This window comes from Pseudomassariella vexata (genome assembly GCF_002105095.1).
Source record: "Pseudomassariella vexata strain CBS 129021 chromosome Unknown BCR38scaffold_7, whole genome shotgun sequence".
NCBI lineage: Eukaryota > Fungi > Ascomycota > Sordariomycetes > Amphisphaeriales > Pseudomassariaceae > Pseudomassariella > Pseudomassariella vexata.
The window spans coordinates 1,229,679-1,255,102 of record NW_024467962.1 but is presented as its reverse complement, the minus strand read 5'-3'; the positions used below and the strand labels follow the sequence as shown (position 1 = coordinate 1,255,102).

The 25,424-nt window shown below is 51.0% G+C and overlaps 4 protein-coding genes across 4 annotated transcripts; 3 read left to right on the top strand and 1 right to left on the bottom strand.

The window, feature by feature from the left end:
- Positions 1–626: 626 nt before the first annotated feature.
- Positions 627–2,105, top strand: BCR38DRAFT_514943 (uncharacterized protein; the record flags this gene model as incomplete). Its single annotated transcript, XM_040865077.1, has 1 exon — positions 627–2,105. The coding sequence occupies one exon, from the start codon at positions 627–629 to the stop codon at positions 1,932–1,934; it is 1,308 nt and encodes a 435-aa protein (XP_040715573.1). The 3' UTR covers positions 1,935–2,105.
- An 820-nt stretch (positions 2,106–2,925) lies between these two features.
- Positions 2,926–4,212, top strand: BCR38DRAFT_434187 (ribosomal protein S8e/ribosomal biogenesis NSA2). The gene is made up of 3 exons (XM_040860296.1): positions 2,926–3,057; positions 3,222–3,296; positions 3,411–4,212. Exons 2-3 carry the CDS (start codon positions 3,233–3,235, stop codon positions 3,953–3,955), a joined length of 609 nt encoding a protein of 202 aa, XP_040715572.1. The 5' UTR covers positions 2,926–3,057; positions 3,222–3,232; the 3' UTR covers positions 3,956–4,212.
- A 786-nt stretch (positions 4,213–4,998) lies between these two features.
- Positions 4,999–7,964, bottom strand: BCR38DRAFT_409552 (GTPase activating protein; the record flags this gene model as incomplete). Its single annotated transcript, XM_040858379.1, has 4 exons — positions 4,999–5,061; positions 5,123–7,347; positions 7,408–7,732; positions 7,884–7,964. 4 exons carry the CDS (start codon positions 7,962–7,964, stop codon positions 4,999–5,001), a joined length of 2,694 nt encoding a protein of 897 aa, XP_040715571.1.
- A 4,129-nt stretch (positions 7,965–12,093) lies between these two features.
- BCR38DRAFT_208474 (uncharacterized protein) lies at positions 12,094–25,201 on the top strand. Its single transcript, XM_040854143.1, has 8 exons — positions 12,094–12,332; positions 12,389–16,741; positions 16,896–19,665; positions 19,713–20,255; positions 20,311–20,370; positions 20,428–24,582; positions 24,637–24,981; positions 25,033–25,201. Exons 1-8 carry the CDS (start codon positions 12,285–12,287, stop codon positions 25,125–25,127), a joined length of 12,369 nt encoding a protein of 4,122 aa, XP_040715570.1. The 5' UTR covers positions 12,094–12,284; the 3' UTR covers positions 25,128–25,201.
- The last annotated feature ends 223 nt before the right edge of the window (positions 25,202–25,424 follow it).

Sequence of the window (25,424 nt, the reverse complement as noted above, 5' to 3'; positions counted from 1 at the left end):
AAATGGTTGATTCACGCTAAAAAAATCCCAAGACACCTGGGTAACAACTATGACTTCGCCGACACTGATGTCGAGGTGGTAAGAACAATACCTCCATGATCATCGCCGACCGGGACAAAATGCCCAAGGACACTGCCAACGCTCATCTCCGAATGAAGGGCAGCTCTGGTGATGGGGACAAAAACCCCCAATCCCTCACCGATGTCTGTCGCAAGCAGGGCCTTGACCAGAGTCACTCATCCCCGGCTCAAGGAAGCACTCTTGCCAACCACTCACCTCAGGCTAATTCTCCTGCCTGCTTCATCAATTCATCCAACCAAGCTCCTGGCAATTGTCACGGCAACCAGTCGGGTATTGCTTACACCAATCTCTTTGCAACTGCCAGCGCAAGCCAACCCTCAGCCTACAATCCGTACTTGGCTAATTGGGATTTGTAGCAATCCATGCTCATGCCAACCTGGCTGTCTTACAGATATTCCCAACAGTACATGACGAACAATTTTCTACCGGCTTTCGGAGACCCACCACCGTTCATCATAACGACAACTACCCCGCTGGCTTTCTGAGGCTCGCGACAGCAGCGCGTGTCAGACATCACCTCATCCTTCATGCCGAAACTCAGCACCATGGCTCCCTCTGGCTGGCAGCTGCCACCGATACTTCCCTCCCCAATGACACCCACCAGCTCCCAGCTACCAGAAATGAACACCAACCCTATGGTTTCAGCTAGCTCGCAGTTGCTAATCATGAACACCAACCCGGTGGCTTCAGCAATCTCGCATTCCCCAATGCTAAGTACCACCCGAGACGCACCAGGAAGCTCAGTCGTATCCACGCCGAACGCCAACTCAACGGCCCCGGCACTCTCTAATCAGTCCACGGTAAGAGCCTCTATAAAGGATTCCCCGAGAGCACGCCCGTCGACAGAAACTGGTTCAGACGAGTCAGAGATGGCCAACGTCAGCACCCATGCCCACACCCAATCTCAGCTCTACTATCCCATCAATGATCCTAGCTTCTCTCAGTCCAAGGTCTGGGTCAGCGATGGAGAGAAATACTACACGCTGTACGAGAGATGCATGTTCCGAATGCGCCACCAACGCATGAACAGGTCTCCCGCAGTACCTAAGTCAGCCATTCAATACGTCGAGCTTAAGCGGCTCAACCTGGAGGCTAAGATCCGCTATCGTAAACAACAGATCAAGACATGGAACAAGGACAAGGAAGCAAGAGAACGAGCGAACATCACGGGTTCCCATGCTGACGCCCCATTCTCCCAGAGACTTCTGGATGTTGCCCAAGCTGACGGGCGCTCCACCGTGCTCGCGCTGGAAGATCGCATCTGGCACCCGAACGCCGCCGATAATCCTCAGGCCGAGTGGCCCACGTTTAAGGAGTGCAAGGCCCACGGCGATGATGCCGCTAAGCATGGCATCAAGCCGAGACTTCCCCATCCCAGAACTCCCAAGATAGCTGAGGGATACTCTCATCTTGCTCAATCGATCCCCTCGATCCCCGTGACAGGTCCTAACCTTCCCTGGCAACCTCGCGACCTCGCTCTTTCTAAGAAGAAAAACCTGAACGAGGCCCGGAAGGAGCAAGCCGTGGGAATGTTGCTCAATGGGCTCAATGGAATCACTAGAACCTTTGCGAACGACATCATGAACAATGCCTACGAGCTGACGCCCAAGTCCGTCGCAAACGATGATGGCGCTAAGGACAACAGTGACACTAAGGTGGGTAATACCGAGAAGAACAGCGGGACCAAGAAGGTATCTGCCTTCGAGGCGGACTATGCCTTTGTGGATGATGATGAATTGGCGGATAACTATGGCTTCGAGGGTGGCAACATGGATGATGAAGATGCCGCGGAGGCCGACAGTGCGACGGAGCCCGACTATGCCTACCACAACGAGGCCGCTTGGGACTACTAAAGTAAGCCTTGATGACTGCACATCTCTTCTCCCCTCCACAACCTGACACCTTCACAACTTGCTTTGCACCCTAACCACACTGTGTATGCGATGGAGAACATCATGATACATCACAGGGGGGATATGGCCGTTGGGACCTGCTGAGGCAGATGTAACATGACACTTTCATAGGCACAATTGATGGTTGCCGTAGGTAAAGGCATGTAGACAAAAATAACAAGGGACAACTACTCAGTCGGCTAGAACTTAGCGACCTACTTTTTTCAGGCTTTTTTCGGTTAGCTTCATGATCTTCTTACAGACTAATAACATTAGTACAGTTGATATTCCAGAATCTTTACTTCCCTCCTGCATTGTTCTAAAAATGCGGCATGATTTAGTATATGATTGTAAGGAGGTAGGTTTAACAGGCGCTGTGACCCACTAGAAACTCGTACCAGCTATAGTACCGAACGTACCGGTATTACCAGACTGCAAAGGTTATTCTAGGGCTATACTCTTCGAGCATTTATAAATTGGTAGTCCTGGAGGAAGTCGGTCCAACTGACCTTTACTCTTCTGTAAGTAGTTTCTAGTAGTGATACTGCCAAGTCGACCTCGGTTACTTCCCGTCTGGTCCCTGAATCACTGTTTTACCTACACATATTGATGATCCCCATTTTGACAACTGCCACGATAACTATTGGAATGTAATAAGTGTTCGGTTCTTGATAACGGTGAATGGCTTTGACTTGTAACTACAATGACCTTGTTCCCAGATTAGGAGTAAAATGGGCAGGCACCTCTCGAGCAATGAAAGGAACGCTGAAAGGGCGATACTGGATAAGGTACTACTCTATAGAAACAGTTAAATTGTTGTGCACAGACCATATTCGAACTCTGGCCCTCCAACCCATCACCACTCTCTGTGCCTGAGGCAGGAACAACCCTAGCGGTACGTACCTTACAAGTCCGAGATTGAAGCGAGCCCACCAGAAATTTCAATTTTGCGAGAAACCTCGAGCCAACCCCAGCCGCGAGCCTGTATTTTCTTTCCCTAATCCCACTTTGACGGTAGCACTTCTCGAGCCTTCAACCACAACCACCCTTTCTTGATTGCACTGGTGAGAGCGATCATCGTCAGGTTAGTACAGAATAAGGAGGAGAAGTCTTTTTGATTTGACCCTCTGTGGAAGCCAATCCTTCAAAGCATCACCCCAATCCGCTCCCCGCCATCAAACACCCATCTGCCACAAATGCGCCAGCTTCTACTTCAGCTAGACCTCAGCTAATCACTGTGTCAACCAGAATCCGCAATCATGGGTATTTCTCGCGACTCCCGTCACAAGCGCTCCGCGACCGGTGCCAAGCGTGCCTACTACCGTACGTCGTTCCCATGAAAAATATATAGACACAGGCACTATGATCAAGCCCATCTTGATCATTCGAAAGCCCGTATGCATCTGTTTTGATCATACGTTCTGACCTCCACACCAGGGAAGAAGCGCGCTTTCGAGGCCGGCCGCCAGGAGGCCAACACGAGGATCGGCCCCAAGCGCGTCCACACCGTCCGCACCCGTGGTGGCAACCACAAGTACCGTGCCTTGCGTCTCGACAGCGGTAACTTCGCCTGGGCCTCCGAGGGCTGTACCCGCAAGACCCGTGTCATCGTTGTCGCCTACCACCCTTCCAACAACGAGCTGGTCCGAACCAACACCCTTACCAAGTCCGCCGTCGTCCAGATCGATGCCGCCCCCTTCCGTCAATGGTACGAGGCTCACTACGGCCAGCCCATCGGCCGTCGCCGCCAGCAGAAGCAGGCCAAGGACGAGGAGCCCGTGAAGAAGAGCAAGTCGGTTGAGTCCAAGCAATCTGCCCGCTTCGCCGCCCAGGGCAAGGTCGAGCCCGCGCTCGAGAAGCAGTTCGAGGCTGGTCGCGTGTTCGCTGTCATTGCCAGCCGTCCTGGCCAGAGCGGTCGCTGCGACGGTTACATCCTCGAGGGTGAGGAGTTGGCGTTCTACCAGCGCAAGCTCCACAAGTAGAAGGTCTACTACTGAAGCTGTTTATGGTTGTGGCGACGAAAAAGAAAATGCGACGTCATTGCAACTACGGATCGGTGTTCGCGGAATTTGCACTCTGTCTATGGCATGGATTGGGATCATCGAGTCTAGGATCAGATCAATAAAGGATCTACCAAAAGCACTGTCGTGCAGTGCAGTAGTTGTGTCATCAGCAATGATATTTTTTCTCAACGGTAGTTGAGTGTGAAATGAACCAGAATAAAGTTTATGATACGAAAGCTGCGAAGTGAATGTGACCCAAGTAATGAACCCTAACGAAGCTACATTAGTATTGCTGCTGAATTTCCCCTTCATGCTTGCTCCTAGCGTTCTCCTATGGCCATTTTGGAACTACGTCGTGCTTGCAGACCCTTCTTCAGAAGATACTCGAGTTTAAACAACTTTGAAGGTTCAAAAATCCTTGTCAGGCTAAAATATATGGGTATATCTCATGGATCACCACCGTCCAGAGAGCAACATCGCTAGGCCCAACCATCACAGTTGATATCAAGTGTGTTCCAATAATGCTTGCATTCGGTATTTTTCGCGCCGCAACTCCCTGACTACGGTCTATACAATACACTACTACTCATGGCTTGGCCATAGGTTTATTAGCCCCTGATAAGTAATTTGCACCTGCACCTCACGGATTCCTCTGCCTTTCTTGGTCCTGTGCTTGCCCCGTCTGGCCCCATGTTGCTCCATACAAGGGTTGGCGGTCCAAGGGAAGACCACGACAAGAAAATCCCAAACCAGACACCCAACGAAGTCGTCAGCCAGCTAGCTAGAGGCCGTCCAGCGTGTCAAAAACTAGCTAGGGAGGTCCTAACGCCTGTAGAGTGAAATTTTGGTTTCCCGTTTCTGTGGTGATGATGATGATGCAATTAAGTCGCGGGTCTGGTCCATATCGGGGTGGACACGATCTCGAGAACTCTGGTATAAATGCCATGTCGGTGAAGTTTTATATACACGAAAACTGAGTTTGATGCTGTGTGTCCGAGGATTTGTAGGATAGATGGGACGGCTCAATCAAACTGGCGCTTGAGATCTGTCCACTTCCGCAGAAGAGTTTCGTGTTGCGAGTTGAGCTATGGATCAAGGTCAGCAAAATATTACTAGTTGCAGATTAGTTGGCTCAGTTGCGCATACCTCAGCGTGCCGCATCTTTGTCTGCACAAGCTCCTCTTCAAGCTCAGACATCTCCTTCTCAATCTTTTGGTTCTCCTCGTGGACCTTGGAATTCCGCTCCATTAGGTTGTCCCGTTCCAGCTTCCACGCGCCCTCGATCTCGATTGGCTGCTTCTCAATGACGATGCGCAGCTCCTTGACCTGTCCCTTGAGGCTTTCGTTTTCATCCTTTAGCTCCTCGTTCTCGATCTTGGTGTGGACCAGCTCGTTGGCCATGGACGCTTGCTCGGTGTCACACGCTTCTATGCGGTCTTCGAGCTTGCGTACCTTGATCGCGTAGCTGTGATTCGCTAGTTTGAGGGACTCGAGTTCTTGTTCTCGCTCTTTCTCCGCTTTTGTCTTTTCTTCCCATTCCACCGTGTAACTTTTAAGGAGTTCGGGTGTCATTTTAATTTCACAGGCATCCCGAACAAGCTGGTCAGCCCGGTAGACTTCCTTGTCAATGTTAGATGAGCTGCTGCCGAAGAAGCCGTTCTCTAGAATGCTGCCTGCACTTGGTGCTTGGTCAATGTAGACATCGAAGAGCTTGTCCTTAAGATAGCTTGTGAGTAGACCCATGTCTGACATCGCGAGGAGCGTCGTTGCGTTCTTCTGCATCAAAACAATGCCAAATCTGAGAATGGCAGAGAGGCCTTCCGAGAAGATGAGGTCGTAGATTCTCAGTACCAGTTGCAGAGGAAATCGGTAGGCGAATAGTGTCAGAAACCATTGGGTGGCGTAGAGGTGCCCTGTGATGCCTCGGCGGTGAAGGTGGCAGTAGAGTGCGGGCTCGAGATCTTCTAGGAGTCGCTCAAATTGAAAGAGGCGCATGTGCAGTCCGGGCATATCCTGGATGAACAAGTCCCGGAGCTTATACTGGTTCATCAATCGGACTAGAAGACAGAATGCCTCTTCTTCCGGCATATTGAACAGTAACGGCATGATGAGGAAATTCATCCCTTGGGCATAGCCAACACCCTCATCGAAAAGCGCATAGGCTTTGCAAACTCCGAACAGACCATCCTGAAGCCCAGCAGCAGCAGCGTGCTTTGAATAGCTGGTTCTTGCACCGAGATCTCGTCGGATGGCCTTTTCAAGTCTTTGAAGCCTTGCCGCAGCCTCCTTGTCCTTCTTCTTTCTCTCCGCGGCGGCCAGTGCTTGGGCCTTCATGATTGCCTCATTCTCTTTTTCCGAGGGAACGCTGGGAGACTTGGCGCCGTTGATGCCAGAGTATTCAGAATGTATTGATGAGGCAGAAGATGCCAGAGTCTCCTTGTCGACACTCAAGTTCCCATTGCTAGAGGCGCTAAGTGAAGTGCCGCTGCTGTCCCGGTTCTTCTCTTTTTCAGTCCCACGAGTAGCCAAGTCCTTGTATACCAGCTCGAGCTCTTCGTTCTTGCTCTGGGCAAGTACTTGCCAGACCACACCTCGAATAGCATTCGGGATGCCGGTACCAATGGCTCTGTTGAGCTCTTCTGGGCTAGTTCTCGCAACCGCAGCAGGACCTTCGTAAACAACAGATTGCCACAGGTCCCAGTCGACTTGGGTATCGGCCATCGCCGAGGGTCCAGCTTGTATCCCCGACACGGTACCGGGTGCCAAAGAAGGATTTGGACTGACAGGCAATGGGGACGCCAGAGGCTGCGCATCTTGACCAGCGTCAAGAGACGGGCTCATGATACCCACTGTAGACGATCGAGTGAGACTGGCACGAGTCCCAGGAAGCTTGTCGTCCTCTCCATTCTCCATGGGTAGAGAAATCCCTGCCTCTTCCCGCATTCTGACCAACTTGAATCTGTCCCTCAAGCTGTTTCTTGCTGACCCACGGCGTCCATCTGTGCCACCGCTTTCGTCTCCCTCTTCAAGCTTGCCAAGCATCATTTCCGGGTTGCTTGTCAACGTTGCTATAGAGCTTGCGGTATTCCGCCGAGGCGAGGTAGCTCCAGTAACAGGTGGTGATGTTACTGTTTCCTTCTGTGAGTTACGGGACAGCCAGGAAAAGGGACTGGTGAGCTTTCGAGACGGTCCAGCCGGCGGTGCTGCAGGAGCTGGCCCCGCAAATGTCGCGTTGGACCCAAGGCTTGGGCTGCCTCCCCTTGAGGGTGATTCCGAGTTGGAAGGCGACCATGGCATTGTTGGCAGGGAGCTGGCGATATTACTCAAAGAGAGCTTCTTGGTGGGCCCCTTAACGACTACCGGGTGCTCTTCTATGCAATTTAATTAGCCATCCAGCATCCGGCAACAACCTTTCTGTCGCTAGAGCATACCTTTCTCCTTCTCCTGTGTAGCAGTGTCATCCTCCAGCTTAATGTCCTCCAGCTTGGAATCGTCCAGCTTGACCTCATCCAACGAAGCGTTTGATAGTCGATCTGACATGTGTGCTGCCCCTATTTGTGTGCCATTTTCTTGCTCCCCCTTTGTTGGCTCTGCATCTGCAATAGCGTCTTCGTTCACCGATTCAATCGGGCTCGAAGAGGCATCGGACTGGGGTTGTGTATCGCTGCTGACCGGTCTTATGGGTTTTATGGTTGACGCTTTCCGACCAGTCAGAGACCTTACAGACCCTGTATCGACAGCATCCTCAAAGTTATCCTGTAAAGAGTGCATGATCAGCAATGCTACATGGTCAAATCTCGAATTATTGTTGCTGCAAGACGAGGGAATGCAGGTTGACGAGCCCAGATTTTGTCTGCCCTTATGAATAGGATTGCAAGGGTGTTCTGTCTTGGGAAGATTGACATACCGTCTCCCTGTCTGAACCAACAGGCGATTCGTCGATGGGATGGACAGTCTTGGGTGACTGCGGCTCTCCTGCTTCCGCCATGATTGTACCTGGAATGAAAGGCACGTGGATGCGTGAGTCGAATTTCGCGATCGAGTCGTCGACGTCTAGGAATGCATTCGGGGCGGCTGACGGCACACACAGATGGGTTGAGTTGGTGAGGGTGGTAAAGCACGGGAATGATTGTCTCCGGACTCGGTTTTCTTTGTCGTTGTACAGCTCAAAGACAAAGAAAAAACTGCGTATTAGTACTGTTATCCCTGAAGATTCAGCGCAGACGCGAGCATGAAAGAGCTTCAAAAGTAAAATTGAGCTGCCTTTTGTTCGACTGGGATCTTCCAAGACTGACCGTCTCGATTTGCAACTGACACTTGTTTCCTGACTCCCGTCAAAGCCAGTTAAATGCTAGCCGGTAGCGCTAGGACCCATCCACAGCCCGTCTTGCCGCATTCAGGGGTCTACCTCACCACTACTTGCATGCAAAGCTCCTGGTAGCTTGAACACTGCAACAGGAGTCCAGTCCGATTGCACAAGCCAGATCATCGAAAAATGGCAAGCAGTCAGATTTCCGAGAGGCCTCGAGTGATATGACGTTCCCTCGGTTTTAATGCCTACATTACTGTGTATATACCTAAGGTTGATCACTCGGCTTCTAATGTTTATTTTTAGATCTCTCATCACATCTAGGCTAAGTGAATAAGCTGATCAAGAGCACACGCCTGTGATATCTCCCCCAGCCATTTCACCCAGCTTGCTCATCAGAAGTTGTGCAATGCCAACGTGCATCACAGCCCCAGAACATCAGGCCCAGCTGCAGCCCAGCCAATGCAGGACCTGCTACAATCGGAGCATCTCTGGTACACGGGGCGTTGGAAGCGCCTTACTGTGACTGACATCGGGGTCGGATCTTGATGTCGATGGCTCAACTTGTCCCGTAACGATACATACTTCAGGACCTTGGTGATGACAACTGCTAGCAAAGGTGTTTACATGGATCGTTGAGGCGTATTCTGGCTTAGTGTAACGGGTTAGGTTCTTTACTAGGCAATTGAACATTTGCGGCAGCTACCTCCGGAAGACTGCGTCGGTTCCACTCCCTCATCTTCACATACGTACAGAAGAGCTTGGCAATGAAGCGTGGTAGGAAAATGTATCCACTACAGAGGACCTTATGTTTCAAATCCACAACTAGCAAACAGTCTGAATTTGAATATCTGAGGGTGAGACCATTTTGAACATTAGTGCTTCCTTCCGCACTACATACATTGCCAGTAGAACCTGCATCATTTGATTAATTTGAGGAGGTAATAGTATCGATCAGCTTGCTCATTCTGTTATTGGTGGGACATAATGCAATGGAGAAACTCGTTGGGAACTTGAACATGGCATGCCGCGTATGACTGTTAGTGGAGCAGAAGCAACGTTCGACGCCGAATAGAAGCCTTAGTGCTCAGGAGTTGGTGGAGCGCTGGCGCCAATCATTGACGCCAAGCTTCGCAACTCTGCCGTATCGTTGAGGGGCTGCAGACAAGATCCTTCGCGATTCTTTTCTCAACAGAGCATAATTATGCATAATCATGGGCAAAACTTATCTCGACCCACCATTATATCAGCCAACAACTGGTATTCCTACCATTTCAGTAGCAGTCGACAACATGGAGATGTCAAAATATTTTGTCCACATTACAATGAGATTTTTGCAAAAAGTGTGGAGAGGCTGGGAATCGAACCCAGAACCTTTTCCATGCGTATGGTGCATGCTAAGGAAACGTCATACCACTCTGTGCATACGTTATTAGTTTCGTGACGTGCTGCCGTTTATGTCACCAAGGTACACTTACAGACCACATCCCCTTGGGGTTATTGGATGGAATTTAGTAAAGTTTTGGCACGCTATAAAGAAAAACCTGAAGCTAATGGAGAATGCTCGATATCAAAGTGGGAATGGATTTCAAGCGAAGCAAACTCAGCTAGCCGAAATGGTTATAGTCAGGTCAGTAGAGCCATTGAGTTTGGGGCCGAACGAGCTAACGGGGCATTTCGAAGTACTGCATGCTACCCTTCATATTTCGTAGCGGAATGTCTAGATGCGTAACGGTCGTATATTGGGCAAATGAGCTTCTAATGCCATTCTGTGGACTATTGGCACATAACGTGGGGTTTTATTAATCAAATAGATATTTCATTTGTTCTCACCAACCGAATACTACGGTGATAAAACTAATGGGATATATACTCCATTCGTACTCATCTACACCTGGAGTGTGGTTCATGTGGTGGCTCTTGCGGTCCATCGAATCTTACAATAAGGCAGTATTTGACTACCACTGGATCTATCGGTATATGTTATATTTGCGCTCGGGTCACTTTCTGGGTGGAGACCAAACATGCTAGCTCCTAGTCCAATCGGCCTCGCAACGTTCGGCCACCAAGAAGAGGTGAAGCGCTTGGTAATAATTATACCTTCTAATAGATTCAAGCCTTCATAAATTTTCAACAGCGTGTTCTTTTCCAAGGCCACCGCGAATGTAGTGTTTTCGCTGACTGGTTGAAGAGGAGGTCGAGACTAGCGGGTGGGCATGTTGTGCCATGTAAGTGATTCCTACAATGATTATACTGCTAAGTTACATAGTCAGACGCTGGCCCAAACTGAACCCGTACGTATTATAAATTTGGAAAGACTCAATCAAGACATTCCAGATGAAAAAGATTTGTGTATAGTTGTCAAATCTACTATCTTACCTCATCCCCCCTACCCTTCGACGACGTAGTCGCCGGACTGTACTGACTGGACTTGCCCGCGAATATCAACTCAAAGAAAATTTCGCAAATAGGTCGTGGCGGTACCTTGAAATATCTGTAGTCCTCAATCAGGAGACCGCAACTCTTAATGTGGGAGTTCGCTGTATGTAAACATATGCAGATAGTGTCAGGATTGCAGAAAGTTCTTTACGAGTTCGTCACTAATACATCGAGCCCAAAGTCTGCCAACCTCTGTTCCGATTAGTCTATGTTCTACAAGTAGAGGAGTCATTCGGGGGCGGCATCTCAGGTGGTGGCCTAAACTACCTGGATACATTGCCTTTTAGATCTGGGTGGCCAGACTTTCGCGTCAAATTTGTGGCTTCAGAATAGGAGCCATACTCAGACAACTTCTCTACCAGCAAGCCAACGAGACCTGCTAGCTGCAGGTTGCCATAGATAATAGAATGGCCCAGTGACGAACGAACAGACAGCTATGTACCGCCTTGAGTTTAATAGTATTTCAAACAGAAATATGGGGACAATGAAACAAACATCGCTCTAATTTTATCATTATCGACGACGAAAGTTGTAGCGCGCTGGTCCCGCTGGAGAAGGGACAAGTAGGAAACGGACAAAGGCATACATAGACATTAGCTTTCGTGGTGGCGATGAATCATTGCAATTCAGATGCGCATGAAGCACGATTGAACCATCACTCGGTATTTTGTAGCAAATAACATACTCTATTCAGCATGCCTACATATAAGTGCGGCAACAATCACATAGTCTCTGATCACTTAGAGGCAGGAGCAGTGAGAGGAGGTCAAACAGTCTTAAAATGGAACCGGAACGAAAGTGATGATGATCTCTCATTTGGACAAAGCTAGCTTCCAAAACAAGGTAATTTGGACTTCAAGTAAGGTAGAATGAGGTAATCAAGGTGTGGCTGCCGTAATACGCCATTTATTATTCGGTTCCAATTTGTCCGCTAACAAAGCCAGGATAAACCCTTGAATTCAGCCAAGACTTAGGACCCTAATAAAAGAAACATCTCAACGCGTGGGGTCAACATTGAACCCGCGTGCCCGACCCAAGTCAAAACTTCCCGTCAGCACCTGAAAGCCGCGGGCTCTACCTACTGGTCCAAGCTCCACAATTACGCAAAAGCCCGGAGGCACCAGATGCACCTTCAACCAGTACCTCTACTTTAATAAACTTCTCTCTTGCAACCTGATTCCCCATTTTCATCACGAAACGCACGAAACCCAAGAATTCCCAGCTTCCAACATTGCGTTGCGGCTTGCCATCCCCCATCACCGCAGTCTTCTAGGACGGAAACCACGGACCCGCGCGACCTGCACTCGCCTGGGCTTCAGGATCCATTTCGGCAAGGCTGATTGTTTGAGGCAAGGCTCGTACCGACCCAAAAGGTAGCTTTCAACATCGACTTAACTTCACTTCACCAATAGATCTACTGCCGATCTCACCAAGAGCATTCCATCTCGCCTGGATGCTCTGCGACGAAAACTCAAGCTGTAGCAACCGACCGGTTTGACCTTTGGCAGTGGAGGGGGAGCAGCTTCTTTTCGATGCGGCTCTGCCGCCCCGGCCTTCACCATGGGAAAGATTACGAAGATCATTCAACCTAAGCACAAGGAGAGCTTGGTACGTGACTTCCATGTGATCATTACGTGTACTCGTCGGTTAACAACTGTCTTCAGACTCCTTGGCTTCAGGAATTCGTCGAGACCGCAACCAACACACCCTTGCCGCTCCTGCCTAAGTTCCTCGCCACTTTCCCGTCACGATGGCCCTTCCCCAGAGGAGATCTATACCACTGGATTTCTCTGTTGAACCGATTTGACTCGACGTTTGAAGCATTCTGCTCTACCTACAAGCTCAATGAAGCGCCGCAGATGCGAGATTATGGATGCGACGTACTGCTGAGCTCCAGTGACCAGCAATGGGACATGACCAAGCTCTCAGAGTTGGGCTACAGTGACGATGGCGATAGTTTTTTGGTCGCGGAACTCTTGAAGTTCACTCGGATGTTATTGGAGCATTGCGGCAACCGCAGCATCTATGCCAGCAGCTCGCATCTGAACGACCTCCTGCACAGCACTGATTACAACATCGTCTGTGCCGCCTTGCAAGTTGGATCGGAGCTTGCGAAACGCTACCAAGCTTCATTAAAGCGCCTAGGAATGGCGACCCGCCAGTTCCACACAGCTCTGCTATCGAACCATTACAATATCGACCTTGACCGTGTACAGCAGTTGGCACAGCCGTTCGTAAAGACCCCTATCGTGAAGCCCGCGGACCCGTTACCACTGGCTACACCGATAGCCTCTGCTAAGAGCAAGGAGAAGGGAAATCATAGTGGTTCGAAACACGCTGCTGTAACGAATGCGAACGACCTCTGCGCAATCGCAAAGTCCGGTATTTCGGATGCTCGATGGAATGGATGGGGCGATATCAAGGTCTCATACTACCCTACTCCTGGAAGTGCCTCGCAGTCTTCAGAGCGACAGACACATCCCGATCGCGGTGCCTCTTCTGTGCCCTCAACCCCTACCCCCTTGAGGCGCAGCAATACCACCAGTGCCCCGCAATCTACGCCTCGCGCTGGGCGGCAGACCGTCTCGGACGACAGCCCATCTCCCAGTGCTCGTTCTCCCGCTGTGGGGAACAATGAAGGTAGTACACCCGGCCAAAAGTCGCTGGAGATTCCCCATTCTGTCGTCGTGACGACGCCGATATACAAACTTATTGAGCGGATACCATCTGATGCGCCGAAGGAGACTAAATACGAAGTTCTCAATCGGCTCCGGGTTGCCAAGGCCCTCACAGGATCGGTAGAGTTCCGACAGAAAGCGTTGAAGGCCCGTTTGCTCGCCATCCAGAATTTGGCGTACATTCACATTGAGCCTACGTTTGTCGAGAAAGTCCTTAGGCAGGATCACGATGAACCCCGTCGATTCCAGCTTGTCTACCAACTCGCCGAGTTGATACACCCTGCGGCAGATGGCACCGCCGGTGTCCCTCTTGATCTACAGGCAACCGTGCTGTCATTGTTGCAGGCCATGACAAATTTTCATACCAAGCTTTCAGACATCTTCTCGGCACTCAATGCGACCGTCAACCATGGTGTTCTGCTTTACGTCATACGAAAGGCAGTCGCTGAGATGAAGGAAGATGACAATGGCAACCAATGGACCGATGCGGATGAGTGGCGCGAAAACCTCTTCCAACTTACGCTCCACATCACAATGGCCATGACGAGCAACTCGTCGCGAGCTACGCCGGAGATCATTTCGGCAGGGTTGCTGGACATCATGGTCGAGATCCTTACCATCAGGTCTAATGTCGCCGAACGGACATTCCCAACGCTGCTTACGTTCTTGGACAATCTCGTCTTCAACGTGCAAACCTCGTTCCAGACCCTCATCAATGCTAACGGTCTCGATGCTATTACGGATTTGATCACGCATGAAGTCGACCTAGGCCGCAAGCTAGCTCGGGAAGGGCGTGGAACTGCGTCAAACTGCCGATCAGTTGTTGTCGACTACGAGATTCCGTTCTACCAGCAACAGAATCTTAAGTGGCTTCTGAAGTTCATCCATCACTTGATGTCCGGTGCATTTGCTTACGGCGGAAATACCGACCGGCTGTTGAGAAACCTGGTCGACAAGTCGGCTCTCCTGCACAGCCTCCGTCACATCATCCAGAATGTCCGCGAATTCGGCTCACTTGTGTGGACGCACGCTGTTAGCATTCTGTCCGATTTCCTAAACAATGACCCTACGAGCTTTGCGGCGATCTCCGAGGCTGGGTTGGTGCAAAGCTTTCTGGAGTCTGTAACAGGTCGATCTGTGATACTTGATCAAGCTGCCGCATCACAATCTGGCCAGTTTGAAGGAAACGGCGGCGATTCTGATTCGCTAGAGGACCCCCCTACTCCGTCTGTTCTTGAAGCTGATAATCGGCCGCATCCTCCAACCCAAGAGATGCTGGATGTCGTTCGCACCGAGCCTTTGGCCCGCGGCATCGTCCCTTCATCGGATGCAATGAACATTGTGCCTAACGTGCTGAATGCCATCTCGTTGAACAACCAAGGCATGAAGATGGTAGTAGCGTCGAGAGCTTTTGACAGTTTCTTTGAAACTTTCGAAAGTCCAGAGCATGTTAGAACCATGGAGAACGATGATCAACTTGCGATCAACATTGGAGGTCACTTCGACGAACTTGCACGGCATCATCCTGCGTTGAGACCTGCGATTTCTAATGCCGTGTTGGATATGATTGCCCGGGTAACTCATCTTGGTCGAGTCAAGGCCCGCGACTCAGGCTGGGGGGCCAAGCTGTTGATCACGCATGCCAATGGCAAAGAATTGTCAGCTGACCCAACCTTGTTGACCGGCGACCGTGTCGAAGCTTCTGAGCATGGCAAAGGCAAGGCCGCGGCTACTTCCGAAGACATGGATCTAGATATGGTTGACACTGCGAGTCCACAGGCTTCGAAGCTGGACACCAATATCGATGTGTCGTCGCCATATAAATCAATTACTCCTTACATCTTCGCCGTGGCAACCTTTTTGTCGAACTATGTTCCCAATTCACAACTCAAACAGCCGTTGATCAATCAAGGTGCCATCGAATACCTTTTGGACCTGTGCACCTCCCCTAGTCTTCCACATGACTTTGGGGACACGCAGGCAGCTAAAAGCCTGCAGAGCGTCATCTCCCAGCTCGTAGAGAGTTCCCCAATTGTTGGTCTGCCATCCTTGATCAAGCGAACGCAAGAGGCGATCGACGTTCTGCAGCCCGTCATCGATACGCCGATTTTTGAGCCTTATTTCGACTCTTTCGTGAAAGCCGACCTGCAGGTTGCTGAAGATGTACCCCTAGAAAAACTCAACAAGCTAGCTAAGGGAACACCTGTGGTGAAGGCTCTTTTGAACGCCCAATCTCTCATCAGAGCCCTATACCAGTGCTTTCCCTACTCGAACCGAGCACAAGTGGTGACACTACACCAGGTTAATGTGTTTGACTACTATGAACAATTGGTAAAATCTCTAGGCCCTCTGTTGCGCATGGTCATCTCCCAGGAAACCGCGGTCCAGAGCAGTGTTCCTACAAGCTGGACTAAAAAGGAGACACCCTCACCGGATCGGCGTGGTAGCAGCGCAGGCACTCGTGCCCGTACTGCTAGTGGCGATGATGATGACACCAGCCTGCCGGATGTGCTCTCTTCCGCAGTTATGATCAAGTCTATTGAGAAGGTTGAGGGTCGCACAGAAGGACCACCATCAAAGAGTGAGCTGTCGAGCCCGCGATTCCGGAATTTCCAGACACTCCGAGTTTTGCTTCACTCTTTGATGCCTACAACATTCCCGCTTCTCCAAACCCTTGGCAAGACCTTGCTCTCTCGCCGCGGAGAACGGGACAATTATTGCAGATCACACCATGTGAAACTGGCGGAAGGTTTGGCGGACACGATCCTATCCCAACTACAATTGCCTAGCAACCCCAAGTCGACTGCCCAGTTCAACTATTGGATAATCATGCTACATACGGTGCATGAGATGCTGCTTGATCGCAAGTATGACGGCCGACACTCTGACCGACAAGGAACTCAGGTTATTTCACCGGTTTTGGAAGCATTCAAGCAAAAGGGTGGTTTGGAAGTGCTCAACTCGATGCTGAGAATATTCTCGAGTGAGATTTGCAAGGAGCACGCTGACGGGGAAGACAGCTCTCTGTCACGCTTGGCTGTAATTGCCATGAAGAAAATCCTCGAGCTATACGCCGTCATGGTTAACGGAAAGGTCGTGCACGATTCACTTGGGAATATCACTATCTTTCCACGGTGTGATGAACGAAGAAGCGAACAACTTGTTATCCCAAATCTTGTGGTGGAGCTGAGAATGGCGATCCTTCCGGTTATGCGAGAGCTTTGGGAATCCTCTCTGGTTGAAAAGGTTGCGGCACCAATCCTTGCTAAAATCATCGACATTCTCAAGGCTATCTCACAAGCGGACAATGAGAGCCAAGCGTACAAACGTACTGACAAGGTATGTATTTTTCCGCCATCAATATTATATTGCGACTTGCTTTCCACGCCGTGTTATCACTTACGTCTTGACTTCGCCTGTTCATTTAGGAGTGATTCTTCTTCCCATCCATTTTTACCTACAACAGCTTGATCATGATGCTAATTGCCAACAGAATTTGCCTCCAGCACTGTTGAAGTACCAACCCGTGGCTTTTACCTGGTCAACTTTCGCAAATGTCGTCAATCAACTCAAAGCGTTGGACTATGAGGAGGACTTAGCACGAGAGGCCGTTTACAGAGCTAATGGTCAGATGTCACATGCCACCGAATACTGCAGGGCACACAAAGCAGGGATTGCCGGTCCTCGTAATCCAATCCCCGAAGACCAAACTCCGGACAAGGTTGCTTCAGATGAGTCCCTGCCAGCAGTTGAGTCAGCATCGGCTCCTGTTGGTGAAGCTATGGTCTTAGATCTGCCAGCCGATCTGCCCCCGGGACTTCTTGAAGAGGAAATCCTTGGTGAATTCAGACAAGTTTCTGCTGAGGTTCCTGGCAGCGGCCAGAACGCCCCCAACCCACTCTCCGACGTACAGAACGGTAACGGGGCCGCTTCAACTTCAACCACTCCAGCTCTGGCAGCCGCAGCCGCAGCCGCAGCCTCTGCAGAGGCGCGCAAGCTCATACCTAAAGAGGATTTGGACGCTGAGCGCACAACTCTCCGGACCAACCTCATTGACAGATGCTTAGACGTCATAAGGGCACACCCTGACTCGACTTACGAAGTTTCTGAGCTGATGTCGGCGGTGGTCTTACGCGGCTCCTCTCAAGATGAGACCTCGAAACAAGAAATCGGAGAGACACTAGTGAATGCTTTGATGTCATTTGCACTAGATGACGACCTCAAGCCTAATGGGCGGAGCATTGCCGCTTATGCCCACCTTCTCTCTCTGCTTCTTCAAGATCGGGGTTTCTTTCAAGCCACTGTCAGTACACTGAGAGAAAACGTGACTGAATTGATGCGTTTCCTGCAGGTCCCTTCTCCGTCCAACGAAGACTTGCCGCCTTGGATTCCCTACGTTCTCCTCGTTTTTGAGATTCTCCTCAGTGATGATGAGCAACCTGGCGACATACGATGGAAAGCCCCGGTAAACGAGGAAGAGCAAATAGAGAGTCTGCAATGGCCTTCGAAGGACGTCGTGGTCAAGGATGATGACCGTCACATTCTTCTGGGTGCTGTTTTGGACATCCTTCCGCGGGTAGGAAAAGAGGAATCGTTAGCCATATCAGTCTTGCGCGTCCTTGTCATTTTGACTCGAAACAGGGCTACTGCTCGACTCATCGGCGACAAAAAGAACCTCCAACGCTTATTCGTCATGACCAAACAGCTCTCGGGCTTTGGTTCCCAGCGACTTGGCGAGACGCGGATTTCCTCGTACTTAATGACGATCCTTCGACACGTAGTCGAAGATGAAGAAATTATTAAGCAGATCATGAGAAGCGAGATTCGAGCCTTGTTTGAAAACAGTCGAGCTCAACGTGCTCTTGACGTGCCAGGCTACGTCCGCCAGTTGTCCCATGTTGCTCTCCGAGATCCGAAACTCTTCGTTGAAGTCTCGAACGAGATGATCAGACTCGCACGTTTTACATTCCAGGAGAACGGTGTCAACCAACGACAACATGTTGTTCTCAAGGAACAGAAGCCGGAACCCGTGAAAGATGATGTTGCACCAACCGTGAGAGCCACAGAAGATCTATCGATTCAGGATGTCAAACCGTCAACAGAGAACGTGGACAAGCGAATGGCCGATACATCATTGTCTAAGCCCCCTGAAACCAAACGGCCAATCCTGGAGAACCCAGACGGCGTCATACACTTCCTACTCTGCGAGCTACTGAACTATAAAGAGGTGGATGATAAGGAGCCGTCGCAGACATCAAAGGAATCCAAGGGTAGCAACGAGCCAGGCCCCTCAGCGTCAAACGGCACTGCTGATGCCTCTGAAAATCGGTCTTCCGAGAGCAAAGACAAGAAGGCCAAAGGTTCCTTCAAAGCTGATGAGCACCCGATCTTCATCTACCGGTGTTTCCTTCTGCACTGCCTTACAGAGTTGCTGCAAAGCTACAACCGCACAAAGGTGGAATTCATCAATTTCAAGAGAAGTGCACCGTTGCAGACGAACACTCCGATCAAGCCACGGTCGAGCGTTCTCAACTACTTCCTGACAGAACTAGTCTGTCCTACACAGCTCGACACATCTTCTGGGGACTCACTTGCGAACAAGAAGGCATATGCCACGGCTGTTCAAGCACAGAATCTTCTTGTGGCGCTTGTGAGTAAGACTGGCGAGAAGCCCGTGGATCGCAGTCGTGAGAAACATGACTACGACGACGAACCGGACCTTCTTTTCGTTCGGAAGTTCGTTCTCGATACCATCCTCAAAGCCTACAAAGATGCGTCAACCTCTAATGAAGCATTTGACAAGAGGTATGCCAGAATGGTAGCCTTGGCCGAGGTCATGCACCTAATGATGGGTGAGAAGGACAAGGATTTGCCTGGTTCAACGCGAACCAATCCCGAGCTATCGCCCGAACGCTCTTATGCACAGCTTCGGCGCCTTATGTACGAAAAGGGCTATCTTGGTCTTCTCACTGCCTCCATAGCCGACATTGACCTCGCATTCCCTCCGGTCAAGAAAACTATCAAGTCGATTCTTAGGGTATTGCGCATTCTCACAAGCACTGCCATACAGTTGAGTCACTCCAATATTTTACCCATAGCATCAACTGCAGAGAGCATCGAGGACGATATTGCGTCAGCAACGTCCCTATCGGATATGGAGGAGGACCGTGAAGAAACCCCCGATCTCTACCGTAACTCAGCCCTCGGCATGATGGAACCCGGCCGCGACATGGAGGGTGACTACTCCGAAGAATCAGATGATGGTAAGTCGATGTTTCCTAATTATTCCAGCTAGTACTAAGGAAGACAGATGATGAGGAGATGTACGACGAAGAGTACGGCGATGACGAAATGGAATACGAAGAAGGCTCCTTTGACGGCGAGGAGAACGTTAGCGACGAAGATGAAGATGTCGAAGGCATGGATCAGATCGAAGGTTTGCCTGGTGACCTCGGCGTAGTCGAAGTCACCATGGAAGAAGAAGACGACATGGATGAGGACGATGACGATGAAGAAGACATGGACGAAGATGACGATATAGATGAGGATGACGATCTCGACTCGGAAGCCATGGATGATATGGACGACCGTATTCAGATTGTCGATGACGATGGCAACCCGCTAGATGATGACGGGGCCTCTGCCTGGGAGAGCGAGACTGACGAGGATGAAGACGAAGGCGAGGACGTCGACTACGAGGGTGAAGCACAGGGCCTCGAAGAGGCCCAGATGCACGGCCTGGATGATGTAGATGGCCTTAATCAGTTCAGCGGTTTCATGCGTGCCATGCACGAAGAGTACGATGAGGAAGTCGGCGTCAACCCCAACAATCCGTACGAAGACGAAGAGGATGGTATGTTTCCACTGCGGTTAGTAGTTTTTGGAGTAGTGCTGACGGCTTCTGATAGATGATGAGGACGATGAAGAAGACATGGATGATGACTACGGCTTTGATGATGACTATCCTGGTAAGTTTACTTTTCCCTTGTTATCCTGCGTTGCATACTTACACTCACAACCCGAAGACGGTGGTCCTCCTCCAAACGCTGCCCTTGCAGCCATGGGCTGGGAAACACTTGTTATCAACGACGGCGGCGCCATGCTCGGCGGCCATCACCATCACCGTCATCGACACGGTATCCGCAGCCCCTTTCCTCCTGTCCCCTTCATGATGGGAGGCCCTCGCGACCCTTTTAGCCACTTTGGCGGTATGTCATTCTTATTACCCGCGACGCGTGCCGGTCTAGCCGCTGGTGCCGCCCTATCACCTGGGGTAGCCCTGGCACAGCTCCTTGCGCGCATTCTTGAGACGAGAGCGACGCAGCAGACTGCGCATGCAATCCGAAGAGCCATACCTATGGATGCTGACTTCAACGATCCAGACATGCGAAACTTTATGAGAACGACGCAGCGAAGTGAGCGGTCAGCTGGCAATGAGGACGGGCTCAATCCGCTTCTCCACCGTGGCAACGAGGCTGGACGGGACTCCGCGTCCCGGTCCTCACACCCTAGTAGTTTTGTTCGTTTGCTCGGCGGCGCGCCGCATGGGGACAGTCCTCTGTCCATTATTAACGACCTGATTACGTCTCTTCCCCACATGGGTCGCCACGGACACGCACTTCAATTCCAGATCAGTCAGCCAGGTCATCGGGGTGATGTCCAGGAATTTTCTATGCCATTTCCCCCTGCGGCTCGAGAATCTCGAGCCGAGAACCGCCGGGATGCGTACCAAGAGCCAACTCAAGCAGCATTCTTCGCCGCGGATTCGACAATCAGCAGATGGCTCGAGGAAGCCAAGATGGCCTTCAGCGTAAATTATGCAGAGAAGGCACACAAGATCGTGCCCGCCATCCTTGCATATCTTGTCCCTCCTGCCATTGAACTTGAGAAGCAACTAAAAGCGAAGGAGGCCGAACGCAGGAAGCGGGAAGAGGAAGACCGCAAGAAGCGTGAAGAAGAAGAGCGCAAAGCTAGAGAGGCCAGGGAGGCAGAGGAGAAGGCTGCACGGGAGAAGGCCGAAGCACAAGAGCGCGAGCGTGCCGAAGCTGCTGCAGCTGAACTTGCTGCCCGGGCTGTAACCGATTCTGTCGCCACGGCCCAAGATGAAAAAGAAAGCCACACTACGGAAGCCATGGAAGGTGTTGAGACGGCCAATGAACCAGAACCAGAGTCGGGGCCAGCCGAACCTGCTGTCGATCATCCTCGTGTCATGACGACAATCCGAGGCGAACAAGTGGATGTAACGGAGCTTGGTATTGACCCCGATTACCTTGAGGCGCTGCCAGAGGAGTTCAGAGAAGAGGTCATTGCTCAGACTATCAGTCAGCGACGTTCCCAAGCTCGTGAGGCTCCTCGACGGACCGGGGAATCAACCGAAGTCTTCCAAGAATTCCTCGATGCTCTCCCAGACGAACTACGCCAAGAGATTGTCCAGCAGGAGCGGGCAGAGCAACGTAGACGTGAGCGTGAAGAAGCACGGCGACAAAGCGCTGCTGCTGGCCAAGAAGCTGTAGCACAAGATATGGATACCGCCAGCATCTTGATGACTTTCCCCCCAGCCCTCCGAGAACAAGTACTCATGGATCAAGGCGCAGACATCATGGACTCGTTACCTCCGGACATGGCAGCTGAGGCGCGACGTCTCAATCGCACTCATCCCGCCGCCCCCATGGGACACCGGGAGAGGAACGTCTCTGGCTCTGGCCGTACTCAAGAAGCCGCACAGAGCAGTGGGGCTGCTGATGGCAACAACAGCAATGCCAAACCGCAAAGGAGGACAGTCGTGCAGATGTTGGATAAGCCCGGTGTCGCTACGTTGCTTCGGCTGATGTTCATCAACGTCAAGGGCGGATCACTTGAGAACTCGCTGAGGCTTCTGTTCAAAGATGTTTGTGAAAATAAGCAGACCAGGCTCGAAGTCATCAGCACCCTGCTGCAAATCTTACAGGATGGCACTACAGACGTCGATGCTGTTGAGCGCAGCTTCGCCCAGCTTTCCATCAAGGCTAAGCAGCCCAAGGAAACCAAGGACGGCAAGACACCGCAATCACTAAAACGTGCTTCTACGAATATTCTCCCTAGTAACCCTAGCCACACAAGTTCAGAGATTTCGCCCGTTTTGATTGTACAGCAATGCCTGGACCTGCTTTGCTACCTGGCGGAGCACGACGTTCACGTCCCTTCAATATTTCTGATCGAGCAAGAGACGGTGGCCTCGACTTTGAAGCGCACTCTCAGCCGTAAAGGTAAAGGCAAAGAAGCCAAGGCTCAAAAATATGCCATCAATTCGCTGCTGGCATTACTCGATCGCGACCTTGTTATCGAAAGCTCCGCCATCATGGATAGCCTCTCTTTAGTCTTGAGCAGAGTTACCATGCCTTTGCTCGCGCTGGACCGGAAGCTCAAGGAGGCCGCTGAGGCTATCAAGAAGTTGGACAAGCAGATTGAGGAACCAGTCCAAGAAGAACCTGCTACTGCGGGGACCATACTCGCTAACGACGAGATGCAAAACACGGAGATTTCCTCCGACGTCCCCCAGATCGACGAAGCAAACGGTGCACCTTCTGGTGAGCAGCCTGCCACCTCTATTGCTGAGACTACAGCATCCGACGCGCCCGCTCCTGCTGAAGGCACCGCTACCGAGTCTGCCGCCGACTCCATTGCCAAAGCACAGGAGCGCAAGCAATTTATCTTGAAAAGAATCAAGCAATATATCCCGCCAGCCATCCCTGTGCACAATCTCACCTTGATCATCAAGATCTTTGTCGCTCGCGAGTGTAGCTCCAAGACCTTCAAGGAAACCCTGTCCACCATCAAGAATCTCTCAATTATACCTGGAGCGATGGACGTCTTTGGTCAGGAATTGGCTACTCAAGCACGCATATTGAGCGAGAAGATTGTTGCACACCTGGATGAGCTTCTACCACACATTGAGAAGGCTTCGTCCGGCACGGAAATTCAAGGGGTGGCATTGGCCAAGTTCTCTCCAGGCGCAGCGGATCAGAATAAGCTTCTGCGAGTCCTGACGGCTCTCGATCACCTCTTCACCCAGAAGAAGCTCGAGTCTTCTGAGGAATCTGAGCGCAGCAACGAGACTAAGAAACAGGACTTGCTCGCCATTCTGTACCGCAACCCAACTTTCAACGCTTTGTGGGAGCGACTGAGTGGCTGTCTCGGCGCCATCCGGCAGCGTGAGAGCCTCATTAATGTGGCTACCATTCTGCTACCACTGATCGAGGCCTTGATGGTTGTCTGCAAGGATACCACTCAGTCAGAGACGCCGAGTCAAATCCAGAGCCGCACTGAGATGATGCTTTCCAGTCCTGCACCTGAATCCCAGATGGCCAGCCTCTTTTTCACTTTCACCGAGGAACATCGCCGGATACTCAACGAACTTGTTCGCAATAACCCGTCGCTGATGAAGGGCACATTCTCCCATCTCGTCAAGAATCCCAAGGTGCTGGAATTCGACAACAAGCGCAATTACTTCAACCGCAGCGTGCACAACAATGGCCGAGCGCCAGGTGCACGGAGCTTCCCTACCTTACAGTTGTCAGTTCGTCGAGAGCATGTCTTCCACGATTCTTTCAAGTCGCTTTATTTCAAGAGTGGTGATGAAATGAAGTTTGGAAAACTGAACATCCGCTTCCACGGAGAGGAGGGTGTCGATGCTGGTGGTGTCACAAGAGAATGGTTCCAGGTCTTGGCTCGACAGATGTTTGACCCCAACTACGCCTTGTTCGTTCCCGTCTCAAGCGATCGCACAACATTTCACCCCAATAAGCTCAGTGGTATCAACGACGAGCACCTGATGTTCTTCAAGTTCATTGGACGCATCATTGGCAAGTCCTTGTACGAGGGGCGCGTCCTCGACTGCTACTTCAGCCGTGCCGTGTACAAGCGAATTCTTGGCAAGCCCGTGTCTGTCAAGGACATGGAATCGTTTGACCCGGATTACTACAAGTCACTCGTCTGGATGCTGGAGAACGATATCACTGATATAATCACTGAGACGTTGTCAGTCGAGGATGATGAATTCGGCGTAACGCGAATCGAGGATCTCTGTGAGAATGGTCGCAACATTCCTGTCACTGAAGACAACAAACATGACTATGTGCGCCTCGTTGTCGAGCACAAACTGCTCAGCTCGGTCAAGGAGCAGATGGAGCATTTCTTGAAGGGTGAGTAGATATTTTGACATTATGATACGAACGGCGGCTAACCTGAATTTACAGGTTTCCACGAGATCATTCCTGCTGAGCTGATTGCTATCTTCAACGAGCAGGAACTTGAGCTGCTCATTTCTGGTTTGCCCGATATCGACGTAGATGACTGGAAGAGCAACACGGAATATCACAACTACACGCCATCAAGCCAGCAGATCCAGTGGTTCTGGCGTGCACTGCGCTCCTTTGACAAGGAGGAGCGCGCCAAGCTGCTCCAGTTCGTTACGGGAACCAGCAAGGTGCCCCTCAACGGCTTTAAGGAGCTCGAGGGTATGAACGGTATCAACCGCTTCAACATCCACCGTGACTACGGCAACAAAGACCGTCTGCCTAGTTCTCACACATGCTTCAATCGTAAATTGACCTGCCCCACGAATGCACAGTACGAGACTAACAATGACGCAGAACTTGATCTCCCCGAGTACGAAAGCTATGATACCCTCCGCCAGCAAGTCTTGAAGGCCATTACGGCTGGCAGCGATTACTTTGGGTTCGCCTAAAGGCTCTCATATGCAGGAGGAATCGGTTACCCCCATCAATAAAACACCCCTCATATTGATCACCATGTATTGTTTTGTACGGCATTGCGGAAAGGCATAGGGAAGCACATTTGCTTGTTTGCTTTTTGAGGTTCTACGGTCTAATGGTCACGCCAACGGAGTGCAGGCCGTTTGGCGTGGGTTATCCAACTGAAAGACCATATCCGCCAGATGCCCTTGTAGATTAGGAAGCCACGCATAAACGAGGATATTTGCTCCATAGAGACCAATGACATGACACAAGGGACGTCTGGTTCC

Coding starts and splice junctions, on each gene's coding strand:
- BCR38DRAFT_434187 (XM_040860296.1), top strand. CDS start 3,233: ATGGGTATTTCTCGCGACTCCCGTCACAAGCGCTCCGCGACCGGTGCC. Junction 3,297..3,410: donor TGCCAAGCGTGCCTACTACC/GTACGTCGTTCC, acceptor CCTCCACACCAG/GGAAGAAGCGCGCTTTCGAG.
- BCR38DRAFT_208474 (XM_040854143.1), top strand. CDS start 12,285: ATGGGAAAGATTACGAAGATCATTCAACCTAAGCACAAGGAGAGCTTG. Junction 16,742..16,895: donor CGTACAAACGTACTGACAAG/GTATGTATTTTT, acceptor AATTGCCAACAG/AATTTGCCTCCAGCACTGTT. Junction 20,371..20,427: donor CTTTGATGATGACTATCCTG/GTAAGTTTACTT, acceptor CACAACCCGAAG/ACGGTGGTCCTCCTCCAAAC.